This window comes from Corylus avellana, chromosome 5, assembly GCF_965113065.1.
Source record: "Corylus avellana chromosome 5, dhCorAvel1.hap1.2, whole genome shotgun sequence".
NCBI lineage: Eukaryota > Viridiplantae > Streptophyta > Magnoliopsida > Fagales > Betulaceae > Corylus > Corylus avellana.
Genome location: NC_142494.1, coordinates 9,339,136 through 9,361,461, shown reverse-complemented (window position 1 = coordinate 9,361,461; position 22,326 = coordinate 9,339,136). Strand labels below are relative to the sequence as shown.

Genomic DNA, 22,326 nt, shown 5'->3' with positions numbered 1-22,326 from the left:
CCGAGCTTGTGCACATGTCGTACGATGCTCGCTAGGCACTTCTTCACCAGCTAATTTATTGTTAAAATGAAAAGGATTTCTTATAAACTAGTTAACTTATTTGTATAAACAAGTATTTTATTTGAAATATTCAAATTACTCTTCAACAAAAGAAAAAAAAAATCAATGAAGGAGTTAAAAGGTAGTCAAACTGCCTCAAGGTTGAGGGGATAGTTGAACGAGCCCTCCACTTGAAGGGTGGTCGTCTACTCCCTCCAACCCTACCATCTCTCTCTTTTTAATATTTTTTAAAAAATTTTATTTTGTTATTTTGTTAAGTTTTCTTTTGTTATTTAGAGTTAAAATATCAAACTATTAATAGGTAGTTCAAGTATTACAATTTACAAATATTAGTTTGAGGCAACGTAATTGTGTTGATGGCGTAATTTGTAATTTTCCAACCCCCAAAAAAAAAAAAGAGAAAGAGAGACAGAGACAGAGAGAAGCCTAAAACCCTCACGATCCCAAGTCCCACTCTAAAACCCCGGCGTAACTGAGAAAAGAATAAGCAAGCCAAAGCAACAGAAAGCTCAGCCATTTCGCCTCACGAAATGGCGGGTCCGTTGTTGCTCCGCTCGCTCTGGTCCACCACTCGCAAATCCTTCTCTTCTTCTTCGCCAACCTCTCCTATCAGAACCTACCTCACTCCACGCGCTCCCTTCCTCCTTTCACGCGCCTTCTCCTCCTCCTCCGCCTCGGCCGCTACCGCGCCCTCCAGCAGCGCGCTCGATCCGAGCCGGCTCCGCAACGTGGCGGTGATCGCTCACGTCGACCATGGAAAGACCACCCTCATGGACCGTCTACTCCGCCAGTGCGGCGCCGACATTCCCCACGAGCGCGCCATGGACTCCATCACACTCGAGCGCGAGCGCGGCATCACTATCGCTTCCAAGGTAAGTGTTTGGTTGCCCATAAAGTGGACAAATTGGATGGATAATTTGGATTCTTATTATATCAGTTTGAAGGGGTTTTTTTTAATCTTGTTTTGAATGGGTTTCGTGTTGCTCTTATTCCTATTAGTTTGTCGAAGTTAATATGAGTAAGAGAGGCTTTTAAATGGTGTTTAAAGGTGTATTCTTTGTGTAAGTACTCGTCGAAATGACACGGTTGATCGCTCCATCATCATGATTTTAATTTAAAGAAGAGCTTTTTACATGACATTTGGGGAAGTGTAATCTTAATGAAGATTTTCTAATTTTCGGTCTTTGTTTTTCATAGCATTCCAATGCTATCGAGTGTAAGCTATTACACCCATAATGTTGGTTAGATGGAAATCGTAAGGGACTGATTCTAATTTATCCAGATATCTAAAGCAAGGTCGTGAGAGATTAGTTTCATCGCATTTTATTGATTCAATGAACCATCTAATCCTGTGCACCTTCTCTGAGTTCATTCTAGTGTCACCATCAACATTGATCTGCTTTGAAAGCTCAAGCTATAACGGTTTGAGTAAGTGATCATGAACCTTGAGTTGCATAGTTTGGCCAGTAAACATTTCAAACGTATATAACTGAGAAGCAATATAAATAAAGAACAGAGTTCAGTCGCTCAATATCTTCACTGTTGCACGTTTTGATAATTAGTTAAATTAACAGGCAATGCTGAATTTGAAGTCAATGGAGAGGGCCGTCAGTATGCTCGACCAACTGTTTTGTGGAGGAAAGGGATCACCTTTGGAGGTGTATTGTTGGATCAAATATGGAGTTTCTTGGGGCTAGTGAACGAAAGAGTTGGTAAGGAGGCTCATGATCATAGTATTTATAGAAGTATTAGGGCAAGTTGGGAGAGGTTTTTTGGGTTTGTGAAGTTTGTCGTGGGGGATGGTAGGAGGGTTCAAAGTTGGCATGACATGTGGTGGGACCTGGTGTTAAAAGAATTACTTTCTGACTTTTTTCTAATAGCTATGGATAAGAATGCTTCCATTAGAATGCTCAGATAACAAGGGGATCCACTCTTGGAACCTCAGGTTTGTTTGAGCTTTCCAGAACTAGGAATTAGAGTTAGTCAATTTTTGATGGGTCTTCTATATAATCTCCCAGTGGGTGAGGGGGCTGATTGATTGTTTTGGAAGCTGGACCGAAATGGCATATTTGATGTCCCATCTTTTTATGAGTTATTGAGAGGATTTGGTAATGTGCAATTTCCTTGAAAGAGTACTTGGTATAGCAAAATTCCTAAAATGGTTGTTGTTGTTGTTGTTTTTTGTTTTTTTTTTTTTGGGAAATTTCTAACTTTGGATAATTTCATTAAAAGGAACATCATCTTAGTGAACTGTTGTTACTTGTTTAAATCCAGCGAGGAATCGGTTGATCATTTACTATTCGGTTGTTAATGAGTTGTGCGCTTTTGTCTTCTCTTTATTTGGGGTTCGCTGGGTGATGCCCAAGAAAGTAATTGATGTATTTTTTGGTTGGAAAGGGAACAGTGGATGCCCAAGAAAGATTGAACTATATTTTAGTTGGAAAGGAAAGAATGGCTTGGTCAGGATTGTAGCTCCTCTTAGCCTAATGTGAGAGAGAGAGAGAGAGAGAGGTTTCTGTTCTCGAACTTAAAATGTTATTTGTGAGATCTTTGTATGTCTGGTTGTTGGCTTATAGTGGTGTCCATGATTTTTTTTCTTCTCTTTATTTGGGGTTCATTGGGTGATGTCCATGAAAGTAATTGACGTATATTTTCTTTGGAAGGGAAAGGGTGGCTTGGTCTGGATTGTAGCTCCCTCTTAGCCTAATGTGGAGAGAATCAAAGATCTTTTTTTGTCTAGTTGTTGGCTTATAGTGGTGTCCATGATTTTTTTTTTCTCTTTATTTGGGTTCATTGGGTGATGCTCAAGAAAGTAATTGACGTATTGGATCGTAGCTCCTCTTAGCCTAATGTGGATTAGGCTAAGATAATTTTTGATCATGTTGAGCTTTCTGCTCTCGAGCTTAAAAAGTTATTTGTTTGATCTTTGTATGTTTGGTGGTTAGTGCCTAGTGGTGTGACTGGTGTCCATAAAATTTTTTTTTTGGATTTTTTAGTTCTCTTGAATTTTGTTATATTCTTTAAGTGTATTTATTATTTGTTGAAATAATAGTATATTACTCATCAAAGTAACACACACATGCACGCGCACAAACACATGTACACCGCGTATTGTTTTGAAAGCACAATCAAAGAATGATGAAAATCTCCTTGATGCTTTACTGGATAAAATATTTGTATATCAATGTGACACTCCCTTCCTATTGGAAGATGATATTACACATTGATCGAACTAGAAACGTAAGGATACAAGAACTCCATAAACTGAAAATCAAAGCAAACTAAACATCTCATAACAATTAAAACTTAAACCATCGTATCACTGTTATTACAACTCACCCCTAAGTACATTGGAAGTATACAAAAGGAATCATCTAACTAGAAAGGGAAAACCGGACAAGGAAATCATCATAACTAATCAACAAAAGGGACACAAATGTGCAGTCCAAAGATACAACGTATGAAAGAAAGGGATAAAATATCCTCCAAGGAGGCATGTGTATCGCATAAAATATCATTGAAGACTTTGTTTCCCGCTTTGTTCAATATAGCATGTGTAAAGGAGGCATGGGTGGAGGAGAATATGGAGACAGTAAATGGTGCTATTCATTGGAATGTAAGGTTTATTCGACCTGTTCATGATTGGGAACTGGAGGAGGTTTCGAGATTTTTCAAAATGCTGTATTCCCAACAGGTAAGGCATGGTGGGTGGATAAAATTTGCTGGATTCCCTCGAAGAGAAAGAATTTTGAGGTGAAGTCATTCTATAAGGTGAAGATTAATTCAGAACCGGTGGATGGCCCTTGGAAGATTATTTGGAAGAGTAAAGCTCCTCCACGAGTGGCTTTTTTCGTATGGATGGCGGTGATGAGGAAAATATTAACGTTGGACAATCTACGTAAAAAGAACATCATTGTAACAGAGTGGTGTTGTATGTGCAAGAAGAGTGGTGAATCTATTGATCATCTATTATTGCATTGTGAAGTTGCTGTAGAGATATGGAATATGATTCTTTAGCTGTTTGATGTAACGTGGGTGATGCCGGGTAGGTTGAAGGAATGCTTGGGAAGTTGGAGAGGGCAAAGGGGTAAGCGGTCAGTCATGCAAATCTGGAGGATGGGCTCCTTTGTGTGTAATGTGGTGCTTATGGAGAGAAATGAATGCATAGAGTTTTGAGGATCGTGAAATAGGAATTATAGAATTGAAGAAAATGGTGCTCCAAACACTTTTCTCATGGAGAGTGTTGTTGTATTCTTCGCAAGTTTCAACGCTTGCGGAATTCCTAGATTTATGTGCGTCATTTTCAGTTTAAAGCTTATATTTGTGGGCTCTTTTGTATACTTCCTGTGTACATGGGTTGCTCCTCTTGCGCTTTTTAATACATTGACATTACTTATAAAAAAAAAAAAAATTCTCCAAGGACCTCTCCAAGTCCTCAAAGCACCTATTGTTTCTTTCCCTCCATAAACACTAAATGAGGCAAGTAGGCACCATCTTCCAGACCGTAGCAATCCTCAGCCTTCTAGAGGACTACAAACAAGCAAACAAGTTGATAACCAGTCTACACATAACCCAAGACATCCCAAAATGATTAAAGGAGGGCACTACACAAAGCGGAAGCTACCTGGCAATGAAGAAGAAGGTGGTCTATCGTCTCCCCATTCCTCTTGCACATGCAGTATCTGTTCATCACAATAATATGCCTCTTCTTGAGATTATCCAAGGTCAGGATCTTGCCTAGAGTCACCGATCACGCAAGAAAAGCCATCCTTGAAGGAGCTTGTGTCCGCCACACTTTCTTCTAGGGAAAATGACTACCTTTAGAACAAGCCAAGGAGTAAAAGAATGACTTGACCTTGAATAATCCTCTTTTGGAGGAGACCCACCACAATTTATCTTCACAACCTCTTCTCACTATGATTGAATGCAACACTTGGAGAAAGGAAGCAAAGACATCCACCTCCTAGTCATGTGCCCCTCTAGAAAAGCTCACATTCCACTGATTGGATCCGCCCAAAAACTCCAGATTAGCATGTGTTTTGTAAACATGCCGAAACTCGTGCTATGCTTTTTTATTTTATTTTATTGTTATTATTTTTAAATTTGAATGAGTTTTTTCACTCATCAAGAAAAATATGTTCCTCCTAGAAACTCAATCTGATACCTATTAATATTTATGTACAGGTTACATCCATTTCATGGAAGGAAAATGAGCTAAACATGGTTGATACACCTGGACATGCAGATTTTGGCGGTGAAGTAAGTCTCCACTGAGAATTGATTCCAGCACAGTGTGTGAAAGTTCTTGGAACCATTTTGCATTTGTTGAATATTATACTTGATGCTGGTGGCCTCATGTTCTTTTACCTTTTTATAGTGAAATGTTCTTTGTGAAGTAAAGCTATTGAAAATTATATTAGGTTATGCATAAAGTAATGGTTTATTTTAATGAAAAAAAATGTTGAATAACGAAGGATGATCTAATTGCAACTTTGTTTTGTATGACACAAATAGGTTGAGCTGGTTGTTGGTATGGTTGAAGGAGCAATTTTAGTTGTAGATGCTGGAGAAGGTCCACTTGCACAGACAAAGTTTGTTCTTGCAAAAGCCTTAAAGTATGGGTTGCGCCCTATTCTTCTTCTAAACAAAGTTGACCGACCTGCAGGTATGACTGTGTTACTCATTTATATGCCAAGTTTTGGTTTATGGAAGTTGAAAGTTATGAAAAATTACGTGAATATTACTAGTTATGTTATGTCTAAGGCAAAAGTAACAGAAAGAGAGAACAAAAATGATAAGAACTAAAAGATGAAGTGTCAAAGTCAAACTGCTTGTAGGCTGCCTCAGTGAAAACATTTTTATCTCTCTCTCTCTAGTTTATGATTTCTCTTATTATTTTTAATCATGATTGGTACCCGTTTTTCACATTTGCTCCTTTCCATGCTTATGGAAGCAGCTAAGTTGGCTAGCATTTGTCTTACATAAACTAGTTTTTGGCAGCCAAGGCAATGTTAAATTTTGCTTGTTATATGAGCTGTAATAGTATCTACTATCAGGTGAATGTTTTATGACTTGCCCAATTTTCTTTTGTCTAATCCTTATTGCGTTTATGGTTGTCATTTATGCAGTTTCCGAGGAGAGGTGTAATGAAGTTGAAAGTCTGGTGTTTGACCTTTTTGCAAATCTTGGTGCTACAGGTGCAAGAGATATAAGAAGTTGAAAAAGTTCAATGATTTTTCACTTGTCTATTCTGTGACTTTCACCACCTTTATCAAAGAACAAGGTGAAAGCTAATGTATATTTTCTGATAATCTTTTTTAGAGGAGCAACTGGACTTTCCAGTTCTATATGCTTCTGCAAAAGAAGGATGGGCTTCAACCTCTTTCACCAAAGATCCTCCTGCTGATGCAAGAAATATGTCAGAGTTGCTTGATGCCGTCATAAGACATGTTCCACCACCAGCAGCTAGCATTGATGCACCTTTCCAAATGCTGGTTGGTATTTAAATATTTATGGGTTTCTGAAGAGTATCTACGTGTGTGATTTTTCTTTCTTGCTGCTTTTTATTTTTTTATTTTTAAGGATGCATTTATGGAATTATAAATTAAAATATTGGCTGTGTTAGAAAGATAATTACTGTGCTTCACAAATATGATAACTTTAATATTGAACTAGCTGTAAAATCTTGGGCACCATGATGGGGATCCCTTTAAGAAAGAAAAATAGTAATTCCTGTTGGCCATCTGGCATAGTTTCTCTCTTTTTTCTTTCTTCCCTCCCTTGGTTTCTTTTGGGTTCAGTTATTGCTGTTCTTCCTTGAGAACAGTTAAAAACATACTTAATAGTGTTATTCAGGTTTCCATGATGGAACGGGACTTCTATCTCGGGCGAATATTGACTGGACGTATTTATTCTGGAATTGTTCGTGTTGGGGACAGAGTCCAGGGACTTCGTAATAAAGATGCAGGAGTTGAGAAAATTGAAGAAGGAAAGGTTAGTAGATTTTTTACTTGCCTGGTTGCAGTTGTAAGCAGAGATATGCTGGCACCTAAATTGCTTTTCAAAAAAGGTTTTTAAGTATTAGTCTCAGTGATCTTTTATCCAGAATGAAATTGTACTATCTTAAGAGTTCTAAGTGCTTCATCCCAGTTCTCAGTGGTTAATTTCAGCATTCTGTTATCCAGATAATACAATTTGAATTGTTTCCAAAATGACATGGAATAATTTTTATCCACCATCTTTCAGTTTCTTCTGGGCCTCCTTTTTTATTTTATTTTAGGGGAAACTTCACTAACCTCCCTAAAACTTTTTGCTTTTTGCAGACACCTCTCCATTGTTCAAAAACTCTCACTTTGATGTATCCAATTTTCGTTTCTTTCCACTTTGCCCCTTTCGTTAAGATTTTCTGTGAAATCCTAACTGAAGGGTGTGAAATTTCAATCTTACCCTTACCTTTTATTAAAAAATAATTTTTTTTTTCTTTTAAATCTTGACCTGTGGGTTTACCGGTGGACCTAACCCACCCGTATTGTCGACCCACGGGTCATGTTATTATTATTATATATTAAAAAAAAAAAAAAAATAGTGACGGTGGGTCACAAGACCCACCGGGGGTCACAAGGTGGGTTACTTTGTGACCCTCGGTGGGTCACTTGTGACCCAACGTGACCCACCGGCGGGTCACAAAGTGAACCTTGGTGGGTCTTGTGACCCATCGGGGTTCACTTTTTTATTATTATTTTTTTAATCATAATTTTTATTTATAAATAAGGGTAAATTTGGAATTTTAAAAAAATTTAGGGGTATAAAAGACTTTTACTCATTTGACCGTTTGATTTAACTACAAAATCCTAACGGAAGGGGCAAAGTGAAAGAAAATAAAAATTTGATACATCAAAGTGAGTTTTTGAACAATGGGGGAGTGTCTGCAAAAAGCGCGAAAGTTTAAAGGGGGTTAGTGAAGTTTCCCCTTTATTTTATCTTACACTGTTAATGATCACCATCAAATATAATCTGCTCATGTCAAAAATTCAAAATAGCCTCCATCTTCATTACTATCCTTACTATTTGTGCCATTCTTCTTGAGAATAGTAAAGATAAGTTCACCACTATATTGTTCTCAACATGGTTTTTAGTATCTTATGATCTGATTCACTTTTTAATCATTGCAATACTTATTTTATTGGTGTATCTCAATTATAAGAATATCACACGATTTAATATGCTTATCTGACAAATACAATATTAGGCAATACGCTCATCCGCTTGATTTGCATAATTTCTGTTTACTTTTTTGTTTTAAGTGAACATTTGTAGACTCTTTTTCAATATTTTTTTTATTCGTTGTTAGATCATCAATTATACCTAAAACTTAAATTGATAGGAAATGATGAATTTAATCATTTAATTTAATATTTTAACACTCCTACTCACATGTGGCCTATAATCTTTCTCAATAAGTGAGACTCACCATGTAAATATTTAACTTAAATGGGAGGTATGTTGTGGAGAAAGGGTTCGAACTCATAACCTCTGGTTTGATATCATATTAAATCACCATATATATTCTAAGTTTAAACTGATAGAAAATGATGAATTCAATCATTTAATTAATATTTTAACAATAGAAAAACTACGTACTTGGGAATTTTTGATGTGTTGTTACTTATATATGGGTTTTCAAAAATTTTATTTTACTCTATTGTTTGATTGAAAATCAATGAGAAGTAGAAAATATAAGATTTCATGTCATTATAAGCAATAGAGAATGATAAATAGCAAATAATAAAAAAAGAAAGAAAGAGAGGAGTATGAAAGTTAGATGAAGCTGTTATTCTAATATAATCATGTAAATGAAATGCCACCTAACTAGTCTTATAAACGTTTATTTCATGCACAAAGAATGGCAAAAATGTTCTAGAATCCTTTTAAGAACTTTAATGGAATCAGGAAAATAATTATTTTTAAGATGAGTTTATGAAAAGAATGAAAACTAAGAACGATGGGTGAGCTAACAGAAGGCACAATGATATGAGTAATATAGTCATGTTCTTTCAAAAGAGTTTTCATTACTTATCAAAAAAAATGGTAATATAGTTATGTTCTACCTTATGTTTTTCTTTTGAATTGTATGTTATAATTCATATATAATAATATATTTTTATCTATCTTTAAGGTTATTTCATATTTTATGATTCACTGTTTAACAACTATGGCGTACAAATAGATAACTCCATAACTTAAATTTTGTGTAAAGAGCCTCCCCACTACTGGGCCTCATTAGATCCATGCTTTATAATTTGTTACCTGGATAACACTTAGGCATATATCGTCAGTTTCACTTGAAATTGCCACTATATGGGGACCTCAAAACCTATGATTTCTTATTTTCTCAACAGAGGATGTGTGTTTGCAATGCTTTTGTTTTGTTCTTAGGAAAAAGAGAAAGGGATAAAGAAGTCTGTCATTCATGTCTAGAATCTAAATCCCATAGCGAATATGAACAACTACAAGTAGATTTCCTGATCTCTTTTGTCTTTACTTTCCTTTAGCTTTTGCAATATATTACTGCTACAATTGCAGTAGAGCTGTTCTTTATGAAGCTTGTTTCTTCCCCTGAAGGTATTATTTCATTTGATTTTCTGACTAATATACACAAAAGATTTGAGAAGAATTGAATCACTTCATCCAAATCTCCATTTAACTACAATTTGCACGAGAAATCTGATATTAGTTATAGCTTTGAAAAAGTCTTGGATGCTCTCCGTTTGTACTGGGATGCCAATTGGGATTGGTGGATAAGGATGTTGCCTGGTAACTTGTTCCCAATTGCTTTCCCTTCTTGGAATCGTGCTTGCTGAGCTTTGTCTCAAGAATTCATGCAACATTCGTTTGGTTCAAAGTCCAAATGAAATGAAAATGTTCTTAGGATATTACTCTAAATATAATTCTCTATTTTTCAATCAATGCCTTGACTTTCCACAAGCAGTATGGATGTCATATGCATCATTTATGAATCTTTGTCTCGTAGGTGGTGAAACTGATGAAAAAAAAAGGTACAAGCATGGTTCCAGTTGATATTGCCGGAGCAGGAGATATCATATCAATGGCTGGTTTGACAACTCCAGCGATAGGCCATACGGTGGCAAATGTGGAGGTAAATGAATGCTTTTTAATATTGTATCCACAGATCAGTTGTGTTCTTCACTATTTCCTTCTTGTCTCACTTGGGAAAGCATAGAACCCCAACCGGATATCTTGACGTCATAGGCAATCTTATTAATTCACTTTTTGGACAAAGTTCTTTGAGCTGGCCCTTAAAAGATTAGCAAATCAATTGACCTCCTACTTTCAATCAAATGGCAAAACAAGTGCCTTTGTTTGTTGCAAAAGTATGATTTTCCTTCCATTGTTGATACAGACATTAGTATTGGGTTTTCTACATGGATGTGGGGTCTTGGCCATGGAAACTTCTACAAATTGAAGTTAGCAAATATGTCTTTGTAGATATCTAATATTAAACATTTTCAATGGTTGACTGTTTGCAAGCACAATTGCTATAAATAATAAATCAATTCTCTAAAGTGAACTCTATGATTTGAGCTTCAGTTATGTAGTGAATTCTTCAAGACACTTTACCACTGGGCAGCTGCCTTTGATTTTAATATTTCTACCTTTCATGTTTTTCCTTGTTTTTTTTTCTTCTTCTGCAAGTTAAGTGTATCTCTTGTATACTTCTTGTATACTTGGTTGCACCTTTGTGCTTTTTTAATAAATTTGCTATTACTAATAAAAAAAAAAAGCATTTAACTGAAGCATTTTACAGATTGTCCTCTAGTGTTTGACACACCAAATTTTGAGGAGAACTGTCCTTGAAATCATAGGGAGTAATTATTCCCCGTAAAGTAATTTCAAGAGTTCTACAAACTAGCACCCTTCCTCTTCATTCGGGTCATTTTAGCTAGATGTTTCTCTTATATAGTTTCTATGTACATGGGTTGCAACTTTTAATAAATTACGATTACTTATAAAAAAAAATTATACTTCACAATTCCAAAGTTAAAGAGATATCTCTGATTTTAGTGTAGGGGCTGAACGGAAAACTTTTTTACAGGCTTCAAAATATTAGTATATGGTTTAACAGAAGAATGTTTGATAGGCTGCAAAATAAAATCACGCCAAAAACCAGGGTGGGCTTTCTATAATAATATGGATTAGATCTGAGGTTTAAGGCACTAAATAATTTCTTTATAGGGCCACAAGTAAATTTTCTATTGAAGAGACTTTTCAAAGATCTAATGATGTGAAAATACTTGCCACATGTATGTTTATTGCTTCCCATGTCTCAACTAGGAAGTGTTACATTTGGGGATTAATCCCTTACACACACACACACAAACACTCACACTTATGCTTGGATTTGTACATATATAGCTTGGCATTAATATGGCTATAGAGGACCTGTATCCTTGCATCATATTGGCATTTGTCTTGCTTTTGAATTTCTGTACCGCATTATATTATTTAATGTCATTTAGGTGGTTAATATTTTTTTCTCAAATTCTCAGGATTTGTATCTGTGCATCATATTCTCTTGCTTTCAATCTCTGTACCACAGTATGATTTTCAATGCCCTTTTAGGTGGTTGTTATAAATATGCCTTTTCTTTTTCCAGACTCAATGGATGCATTTGGTAACCTGAACAATATGGATATATTTTTGAACTTATGATTGCATTTGCCAGGTTATGACGGCGTTGCCCACTGTTGAGTTGGATCCCCCAACCATTTCTATGACTTTTGGTGTCAACGACTCTCCATTGGCTGGTCGTGATGGTACCCATGTGAGTTGTGAATTTTTCCTTTACTGTTTTTTTTTTTTTTATAGGTAATATCAAGAAAGCTTTATAAAAAGTGAAGGCACCCCCAAGCACAGGAAGTATAAAAAAGGACAAAAAAGCAAAAAGAACAAACAAAAAAAACAAGAAAGAATAAGGAGAAGAACCCGCGGAACCCAACACCAACAAGAACACAGCAACTACCAAACTAACCCACAAAAACCCACAGCCCCACAAGGACCAAACCAAAAACCCTTCCACCCAATACCCAAAAGGGAATCCAGCGCTACCACTCGTGAGCCTTGCCTTTCCTTCGCCAATTGGATGTGTATGCATCGCCATAATTAACGGAGCTCTTCAAATTGAACAACTCCCTTTTGCCTTTAGACTTAGGCCAAGCAACCTTAACTTCCCGATGAAGGTCCTCTTCAATGGCATTCAAAAGCGCCAAAGTCAGGTCCTCATCTTCGTCACTATATATCCAATCTAGAGGGTCAGGAAAGAAGTCACCTGCCCCATCATCCCACTCAGCAATCGCCTCAGACAAGCTGAATCCTGTTGGAGTGTAAACATTAAGAGGTTTGGGGGAATCACCGTCCACACCATCCTAAAGCTCGCCTCCCTGATCCCTAACGATGATCTACCCGAACGGACTGAAGCCTACGGGCCAATTCTGGGATTGGGTCAACCTGTTCAAATTGGAATCCTCCCCCTTCACAGCAACCACCATAGTTGACAACGACGCGACCGGCAACTTAGACAGTGGGGAAGGAGTACCTCTTATTGACAAACTAGGATTAAGAAACCCCTGCCTGAGAAGTCCCTGTTGAGGAGCAGGCTTCAAAGGAGCTGCAACCCCAAAGAAAGAGACTTTCTTAGTCAATTTTTTTTATTGTTGCCATCAATTGCAACATATCTCATTAGTTGCACCATTTGATACCAGTTATGTGTTTGTTAGTAATTTTTTTTTGATAAGTAATATTTTATATCAAAAGCGCAGAGGGGCGCAACCCTAGTACACAGGAAGTATACAAGGGAAACGACTAACTAGAAGAAGAGAAAAGAACAAGAAAATCAAGAAAGCTTAGTTATGTGTTTGTTAGTAATTATGAACAATAAATAATAAATAAATAAATAAAATGTCTTAGTTATGCATTCTGTTGATTTCTTGTTAGTTTTAGCTTCTGGAAATGTTTCCTTCATACTGGGAGAGAGAATTTGAAATCCTTTCTTGTATGGAAAATACATGAATAATACACATATTTAATGCACCGCTTGGATATCATAATGACTTGGAAAATCTACAGAAACATGACAGACTTGACATGGACATAGCAAACATCATGCTATGTTTAGAACACATTTCCTCTCTCTCTCTCTCTCTCTCTCTCTCTCTATTTTATTTTAAAAAAGAAAAAATCTTAACCTTAAGGGTATTTCTGCCAGTGTTGGAATCCATACATTTAGAACACATTTATCGCACTATTATACATTTTTCTATAGGAACTTTATTTTTACCATTTCCGCCTTTGATAGCTTGGCCTACAATTTGTTTGTTGATTTTTTTTTGTTTGTTTGTTAAATGGTGTGCTCATTTAAAATACAAAGATATAAGATTGAGAATGAAAATTAAAAATGAGCTTTACAACCTCTAGATCACATTTTTGGTTTTACGAAACAATGTGTTGGAGCTTCTTAAATTGTTTCAGGCTTTTGGACCATATTTATTGTTTTTGGTAAGTAAATTTATTAAAAGCGCAAATGGCACAACCCAAGTACACAAGATGCTCACAAGAGAAAAGACCATATGTGTTTTTGCTTTGGATTCCCATGTATTTAGGTGAAGCTTTCATTGCTAAGGATTTGCTTCCAGTGTGAGACATACATTTGACTGCAATAGATTTGGTTTCGTTTTCACTGAATAGTTGCCAAACTATAGGGAATAGAGATGTCTAGAATATATGTTAGTTATTGTTTTCACCAAGCCTTTATGTCTTCTATAAACTACCTTGCCATTACCGCATGGAACTATTTTTATGGTGTGTCTATATTAAACCTTTTGAGGGCCTCGTAAAATTCCAGTTCTCCGTGTGGAAGAAGATTTAAGACCTTGCAATGTGCCATATTCTAAACTAAACTTAACTAAGCCTAAATTGTTACTAAAATAGGATTGGTTCTTTGTTGCTCTATCTAAGGCCTCAAAAGAGTCCATGTTTGTAGTATATGATATGATTAAGTTTATGCATGCTGTCAGCCTACCCTCAACCTCTTCTGTCCGGGCTTTGGATCTTGCACGTGTTATGTGTGATGTGATTTTGGGTTGCCTCTCAAAGTAATACTTCAGTGTGGTACCTTGAATTGAATGCTTACTTTTTAATCCTAATGTTTTTAGATATTTGTATGTTTTCTTTTGTTTTTAGTAATAGTTGATGACTCTACATGAGCTGATGTGTTACTGCTTATGTATTTCTAGTTGACTGGAGGGAGAATTGGTGATCGGCTAATGGCCGAAGCAGAAACGAATCTTGCCATAAATGTGCTCCCTGGCTTATCAGAGTCATATGAAGTTCAGGGGAGGGGAGAACTTCAACTGGGTTTGTTCTCTATCACTTCTAGAGTTTAAAACAAAGAATAGTGCTTCTTTTTTGGTGCACAGAGCTCAATGCATATAACTATATGCTGACTGTAGTTTCTGTGTTGGGTAAAACAGGTATCTTAATTGAGAATATGAGGCGTGAAGGATTCGAGTTGTCTGTCTCACCGCCTAAAGTTATGTAAGTTTTTAAGTATGCTTGCTTTATCAATTTAATTCTCTGTTTCCTAATGCAATATGATTTTTGTTGAATACACATCACACAATGCCGAGGAATAGAATATTGATATTAATGCAGATGTTGAGGTTCTGGAACTGTACATGTAGAAGTTGATTATAGACAAAATTAGTGGCGAACATGGAGCTTATCAATCAAACTTTGAACTGTTAGTTGAGACATTAGAGTTCACAATTGCAAACTTCTCCATGGTCGGTGGTTTTTCTTCGTTTACTTCCCTGTTTCTTTAACTTCATATGACAAGTTCAAGATTTGGATATTTTGTTTTTAACATATTATATTAGCTATAACACTGGTTTTTTTTCTTTAAAGATTTCTTCCCAGTTTCTGATGTATGAAGGTGCCTGAGTTTGGTCATAAAATTTGCATAATCATCCTTAACGATGAACTATTCATTCTCACATTCTGGGCAATGTTCCTGTTCTAAATCAGGTATAAAACAGAAAATGGTCAAAAGCTTGAGCCAATAGAAGAAGTCACTATTGAGGTAAGAATCTCTTGTGTTCATGTGGTAAAGAATCAGTGCTGGGCTAACTTCTTAAAATGTTACTTATAGGTAAATGACGAGCATGTCGGGTTAGTTATGGAAGCCCTATCTCATAGGCGAGCCGAGGTTATGGACATGGGTCCTGTCGCCGGAAATTTTGGCAGGACTAGATTGTCTTTGACCTGTCCCTCAAGGTTAGTGCTCAGTTGTTCTTTCTGGAAAAAGTTGTTTCTGCTTGCTCATCAAATTCTGTCATCTTCAAAATCTCTTATTTATGATGGTCCTCAAAATGTTTTTTTTTTTTTGATAAGTTATCAAATTTTATTAAAAAGCGAAAGGGTTTAACACAAGTACATAGGAAGTATACAAGAGCGATACATAACTCGAAAAGTGGTCAAAGATCGACATTTTGCTGTGATAGCATGTCAAAATTAGGGTTTGCAAGAAAAGAGAGGCTCACAATGTATGGTGGCCCTCTCAATATTTTGTTATATATATAAGGGAAAAATTACAGCAAAGATGAAAATACCCTTTTCCCTTTTTATTACTGTTAGAAGAGTTAATACCCATTCTAACAACACATCAAAAAATATTTAAAAAACTCATCAAAAAAATACCCATTCTAACAACAAGGATGCCAAACAAACCCTCATAGACAGACTGTTTATCATTTGACATGGTTGAGTACCAAAAGGCAAGGAATTTAGTGTGATTTTCGACCATTTTTGTAATATATGTATCAAAAGACTCAAAACAAAAATCATGTGTGATTTTCAACCATTTTTTAATTAGATAAAAAGTTATATGAAAAGACTGAAAACTTAAATCACCACTTCCATCATACTCATTTAGCCACAAAGGTGTTGTTTCCCACTAATTCTCAAATTAAATTGTACTGTGAATAGTTTAGTCTTACCATATTTGTACTTGCTTCTGGAGTTTATGGCTTAGGAATTCAAAAGTGGTCATTTGACTTTAAAAGTGTTTGATTATTCTTTGCATCCTGACAAAATGACAAATGGCATCCCCAATACCTTGCTTGAATTTTTAATTGAAATTCTGTTTCATGCAGCCTTTGAAAGAGAGAGAGCGAGAGAGAGAAAAAGAATGTAATTCGTTTGTTGTATTCTACAGGGGCCTGGTTGGTTACAGAAGCGTGTTTAGCAGTGATACTCGTGGAACTGGATTTATGCATCGTGCTTTCCTGAGTATGCATGTTCTACTAAAGATATTTGTGCATGTTGTTCTAGAGATATTTTAATGTCCCTTTTAACATTCATTTTCCTCCACACTCATAAGTCATAACTTGGTGTCATGTCATTGGGTTTTCATTAGGGGTGGCATTTTTTCTTCCAACTGAGTCATATTAACCTACTTCAAGAGATACATAAGACAGAAATTCTTGTTTGAAATGTTTTGGTTGCGCAAGTATTATATGTGCTCATGTTATGAGTATATGTATATATTAAAAGTTATGGATACATAACACTTGTCAAAAAAAAAGAAGAAGTTATGGATACATAACAATATCTATAAATTTAATTTGAAAATTGGCTTTGGACTGGTTTATTCATATCTATACTCGGATTGGTTTCTTCGCTAGAACTGTGATTGTGGGTTGGGTGTCATGATACGTATTCATTACCAGTCTGACCTGATATTCTGTTGGACTGTTTAAAATTGGCTTGATCTGAGATATAGAAAACGAATGATTTCAATTACCTACTATGTATTGATTTTTGGTAATCAATTTCCATAATTAATTAAGAAGCATGATTTATGTTTCATTTTTTTTTTTTTTTTTCTGGACCTCATTATTGCTAACTGTCAGAAGAATTCCTTGACCCTGAATTCTTTTAGATTATTTGCATTTGCAGATTTCACTTTTAAATATTTCCATTTTCTTTCACTCTTTGTAGTTTAATGTTGCACCTACTTACCAAAAACAGTTGTTTAATGTTGCATCATTTAGTAGAAGTCTTGTTCATTCCTATTATTATCTGTTTTGTGCAGCCTATGAAAAATATCGGGGTCTTCTTGGCAATGTCCGGAAAGGAGTCTTGGTATGGTTGTCTCTTTCCTTTCTGTTTTCTGATGGCTTAAGTTGAGTTTGTTCTTCTATTTTCATCTACTATAGAACAAGAATTTTTTTTTTTTTGGTATAACCGTGGTATCTAGGGCTCCACCCCGATTAGATCCCCTGGACAACATGCACTATAGAACAAGAATTCGAGGGTATAAATCACCAATGATGTTCAGTTTTCCATTAGTGTTTATGTTACCATGACAACGTATCTCTTTTCATGCATCAGTGATCTTTGATGTTTGAATCTAAAGCACTTATTTTCCTTTTTCCTTGTTTTTATTTTTCTTTATTTTTTAAACTTTTGGGAGATTTAGGAAGGCTTGGAGATGAGATGGATCAATATTTACATACATACATACTATATGCATGCATATTGGTGTATGGAAACCTACCTAGTTGTATTTGCCAACTGTATTGGTGTCAGTATAATCTGAACCTGATTTTTATAGCATAAAACTAACATTATGTTGAAAGAAATTTCTGAATCTCGTTATTTCTAAAACTGAAGCAGTACCTTGTTGTACAACTAGTTTATGATATGTAACACTGATACATTGGTGCATTATTGAATGGCTGTACAATGTGTAAGAAATACTTCATACTTAAGCAGTTCTAAGTATTGATTTCTTTATTATGCTATTGAGACCCACAGAAAGAAAAAGATTCCATTCTCCCTGTGGTGGAGGAAAAATGAGAAGAAAAGAGACAGTGCACACCAGAAACAGATTGCATAAAGGAATATGTGCATGTAATAGTTTGAAGAATTCAAATCCGTGTTCGGTGAAAATTCTCGTTCGTCTTAAAACTAATATACAGGTTCATTTACACATTATTCTAATGTCGACAATGAAGACGGTCGTTAGCTTCTTAAATGGACACTTTGAGATAATTATCAATGTCTAACATCCAATAGTGGAGAACTCCCACGGTAGCAAATATAAGAAACTCTTTCACTGCAATCCTATAACGATCCATAATTATTTAGCATATGACTGGGTCTTACATTAATTTCTGTAAGATAGTATTTAGTTATACTGGGGTCCACTGATATTATGTCAGATGCTGTGTGGTTGAATTTTAAACACTGGAATCAGTTTATCTTTTTATTTTTTGAAACGTTAGAAGCTGTTGTTCTAGCTACTTTTTAAGCATTTTCTTGCATTACTAGGTAAAGCTCCTTCCACCTCTCTGCATTTTAGGAAATGGTATCTTCATCGTTTTGATGGACCTATCCTTAAGGAACACTTATGTCCTTCACTTTTTTGAACTATATTCTTTCTTTTTATGAAAAGTAAAAAATAAAAATTTAAAATGAAATCATGTTTAACTCCATTCCAGAAATATGGAGAATTACTTAAAATTTAAGGGTTTTACTGAAGTGGAAACGAGAGTATATGAGCTTTAAGTTTAGTAAAAGTTGAAAAAGATGAAACCATAGTAAGATTTTGATGGTCAACAGGCACCAAAGAGTGAGGAGAGGAGAGGAGAGTTAGGTGGATGTGGCCTATCGAATAAGAGCTGGGTAGATTGCTCTATGATACAAAATATTGGGTTGTTAAAAAGAAAGATTTTCATAACATGAGAATAACTAAATGAGACTGTTGAGATGGACGAGTGGAAATATTAGGAAAGAGAAGATAAGGAATAAAGTAATCTGATTAAAGGTCACATTGACCCCTGTTGAGAGCAAGATGAGAAAAAGGTCGGCTTAAAATTTCTTATATACTCTCTGTGTACCTGGGGGCGCCTTACGCTTTTAATGATGTCTTAAAAAAAAATAATAAAATAAAGAGATGACAGGGAATATGATTTTAGATAGAGTATGATGGTGAAATTCATGTGGCCACCCCTGATTAGTTAAAAGAGTTTCATAAATTTGGCCCGAATTTAATGGCAATTGATGTTTAGTTGAGTTCAGTTTATTTCAAGGGCACTCTTTTGTTTAAAGAATCTCTCACACCTCTCTCTCTTTCTCTCTCTCTCTCTCTCTCTCTCTCTCTCTCTCTCATACAGTTCCAGCATCAATGCTGAAAAAAATCTCAAATTTTGTTGACTTTGTAATGAGTTAATATATTTGATATTTCCATATGTTATTCAAGGAAAATAAGAAAGGAAAAAAAATACAGACTGAAAAAATAATCTCTGTTTCATGTAAAAAAGATTAGGTTAATTTTACCTGATGATCTTGTTGGTACTTGATGCCTTGGAAACTTACATTGCAATCACATTTCTATATAATGCTTTGCTAATTGAAGTAGATCTTGGAGGCTTGGAGCTGAATGCTTTCTGTTTTATACCATTTTCTCAGTCATAAACCTTATTTTGTTTTCTGCTTTTAATTGAACAGGTATCAATGGGCTTTGGTACAATCACATCTCATGCACTAATGAGTTTAGAAGCTCGTGGAACTCTCTTTGTGAATCCTGGGATGGAGGTTGACATAAATAATATTTTGCTATATATTTCTGCTTGTTGCTCTGCTCCCTAACTTCCATTAGTTATTACACGTTTGACCAGTGAAGGTTTCCTGCCTTCTGTTTTGTTATAAGCAAATTAAATGTATAGACCTAGTATATTCATCTGAATTAAATCAATAACATCCCTATGGAGCTTTTTCAACAAAATTAAGTCCTCATTTGTCTAAATTTTTTCATGAAGTTCGAGTATATCCCTTGATTGTGAGTACCATTGCTCCTTTTTTTTTTTGCTATGTTGGTATCTGCTGAAATGCTTTTCTTACTGCCTCTGTTGCCATAATTTTTCTCTCAAGATGCAAGTGGGATTCTTAACTGTCCCACATGTGCAATCCCACTTTGTGTTTTAAAGTGGTAAAATGGCAGTGAGAGAAGGTTAGGGCAGCAGAATTGACTGACTGCATTTTTTGGGTTAGTTGGGTCAAAATGGATGCCCATGGCAATTGATCCCCTTTCCCCTTCCTCTGGACGGATGATATGAATGGTAGTTAGCATTTTGTTTTAGTAAGAGGGTATTCAACTCAAGAAAGTTTGAGACAGCCATCCTAAAAGATTTAAGTGTCACCTTAGTACCTAGAATAATGCTAGAAGTCACTCTCGTATTCCTCCAAGAATTATATGCCATTTAAAATCACCATTAGGCTTATGTTGATCACTATTAAATTTTGATCAAGTGGTGATTTATAAGCCACCTCATTTTACAAAAGGGATACAATAAAGACTTCTAGAATTACTCTAGTACCTGTCCTCTTATATGAAGCAAAGCTGACTGTTTGTTCTTTCATGTGCAGACGTATGATGGCATGATTGTGGGTGAGCATTCACGGGATACGGATCTAGATGTAAGAATATCTGTACCTTTCACATTATATATTAGTGTTAAATTGTTGTAGCTTATCTTGCAATGATTGCCTTTCTGCAGATCAATCCAGTCAGGACTAAAGAACTTACTAATGTGCGTGCTGCTGGGAAAGACGAGAATGTGAAGCTATCTCCTCCTCGCTTGGTACGTATTTGTTAGTCATTGTGTTCTTACTTTTGTGTTTCTATTTCCTCCAGTGGGTTGTATGTTCTAGCATCTAATGTATATGCCTGGAAATAAAGAGTGTATGATTCACTAATACACAGAACCCAGTAAGGTACTGAGAGGTACTACAATATCTGACTTGATATTCTTGACCATCCTGCATGATAACTCTCTTACCATAGGATATGGTGACTCTTTTGTGTATGTTTTGGTGATATTATTGGATCAGTCAAGCTACCTTGTTAAGAAATTTGTCAGTTGACATCGTAAAATGTTGAAACAGTAGGCAGCTTTTGGTGGTCATGAACAAAAAGTTTCTGCACTCTTACAATTGATTTGTGGTGTGGTTGCTTACATCTGAATGCATATGGTTGCAGATGACTCTTGAAGAAGCCATTGGTTATGTAGCTTCGGATGAGCTTATCGAGGTACATTGCGTGTAATATCTTCTATTTTTCATTTTGTGATTATCAAGTAAAATTTGTTCCATAATTTTGTTGCAGAAGAAATTAATTTCTTTCATGCCCTTCCATTTCTTGCATATATTTTTGAAGTCGTTCCAATTATGCCACCGTATGCCGATGCTGTCCTACATTGACAGCAGATTCCGAAATTTTCTTATAATTTTTGGAATGAAACTATTTGTATTGTAATTTTGTTACTGCTAGTGGCTTCCTGATTTGTTTGCAGTATTGTTATTTGTGGAGTTTAATTTATTTTTAAGCCAATGATGCTTGTGTCTAATATCATCTTATTCTTATTCTTATTTTTTTTTTATGAAGGTTACACCAAAATCCATTCGGTTAAGGAAGAAATACCTGGATGTCAACAAGCGTAAAAGCATGAGTAAAAAGCCAAAGGACTGAAGGAAGCATTTGTCCTTGATGCAATTTTGTAACCTTATTATTATTATTACTATTCATTGTACTGGTGTACTATAAAGAGGTGATTATCATAGTCATTCTCTATGTCTGCCTCAATTTAGGTTACAAGGAATACTGAAATATTATTTCATAAATGATGAAAAAGGAAAGTAGATGTTGTATTTATCAGAAGCAATAATTGAAGTGAGATATATTTACTCAATTTTTTTGTCATATCAAAAGCACACCTTTTTTCAGTTTTAGTTTTTTAGTGAAGCTTTTCTTACCTCTGACCATAACCTGTAGTTAGTAGATTTTTAATCTTGCCATGTCTAGTGCTTTGTATATATGTATTTGTGCGTGGTTACTCATTTTAAAATTGCATTTGAAAATCACATACTTTATTAAAAATGCATATGATTTTTTTAAAAAAAATACACGTGAAAATCACATGTGTTTTAGATACATATCAATTTAATAAATTGAATTAAAGAAAATTCATTTGACCCAGGTTGAAGGAAACTTTGTTTAGGGTAATATGAAATGCAATTTGCTGTTTGCCTTTAGGACTGCTGGACTAATATTCTCTACAACCAACTTTTATTCACTTGGAATTTCAAGGAGTGGAATTACTGTCGCGTACCATATGGGGGTAAAATTAG

The 22,326-nt window shown here is 35.4% G+C and overlaps 1 protein-coding gene across 1 annotated transcript; it reads left to right on the top strand.

The window, feature by feature from the left end:
• The first annotated feature begins 482 nt into the window (after positions 1-482).
• EMB2785 (elongation factor family protein) lies at positions 483-21,898 on the top strand. The gene is made up of 19 exons (XM_059595499.2): positions 483-932; positions 5,245-5,319; positions 5,575-5,725; positions 6,189-6,257; positions 6,382-6,554; positions 6,916-7,053; positions 10,091-10,216; positions 11,804-11,902; positions 14,370-14,490; positions 14,607-14,670; positions 15,160-15,214; positions 15,284-15,408; positions 16,349-16,422; positions 17,228-17,277; positions 19,648-19,734; positions 20,566-20,616; positions 20,697-20,780; positions 21,179-21,229; positions 21,584-21,898. The coding sequence occupies exons 1-19, from the start codon at positions 591-593 to the stop codon at positions 21,665-21,667; spliced, it is 2,019 nt and encodes a 672-aa protein (XP_059451482.1). The 5' UTR covers positions 483-590; the 3' UTR covers positions 21,668-21,898.
• The last annotated feature ends 428 nt before the right edge of the window (positions 21,899-22,326 follow it).

Excerpts from the sequence above, each read along its gene's own strand:
- EMB2785 (XM_059595499.2), top strand. The coding sequence starts at position 591 with ATGGCGGGTCCGTTGTTGCTCCGCTCGCTCTGGTCCACCACTCGCAAA. Across the intron at positions 933-5,244 it reads GCATCACTATCGCTTCCAAG|GTTACATCCATTTCATGGAA; the intron begins GTAAGTGTTTGG and ends ATTTATGTACAG. Across the intron at positions 14,491-14,606 it reads GAGGGGAGAACTTCAACTGG|GTATCTTAATTGAGAATATG; the intron begins GTTTGTTCTCTA and ends TGGGTAAAACAG.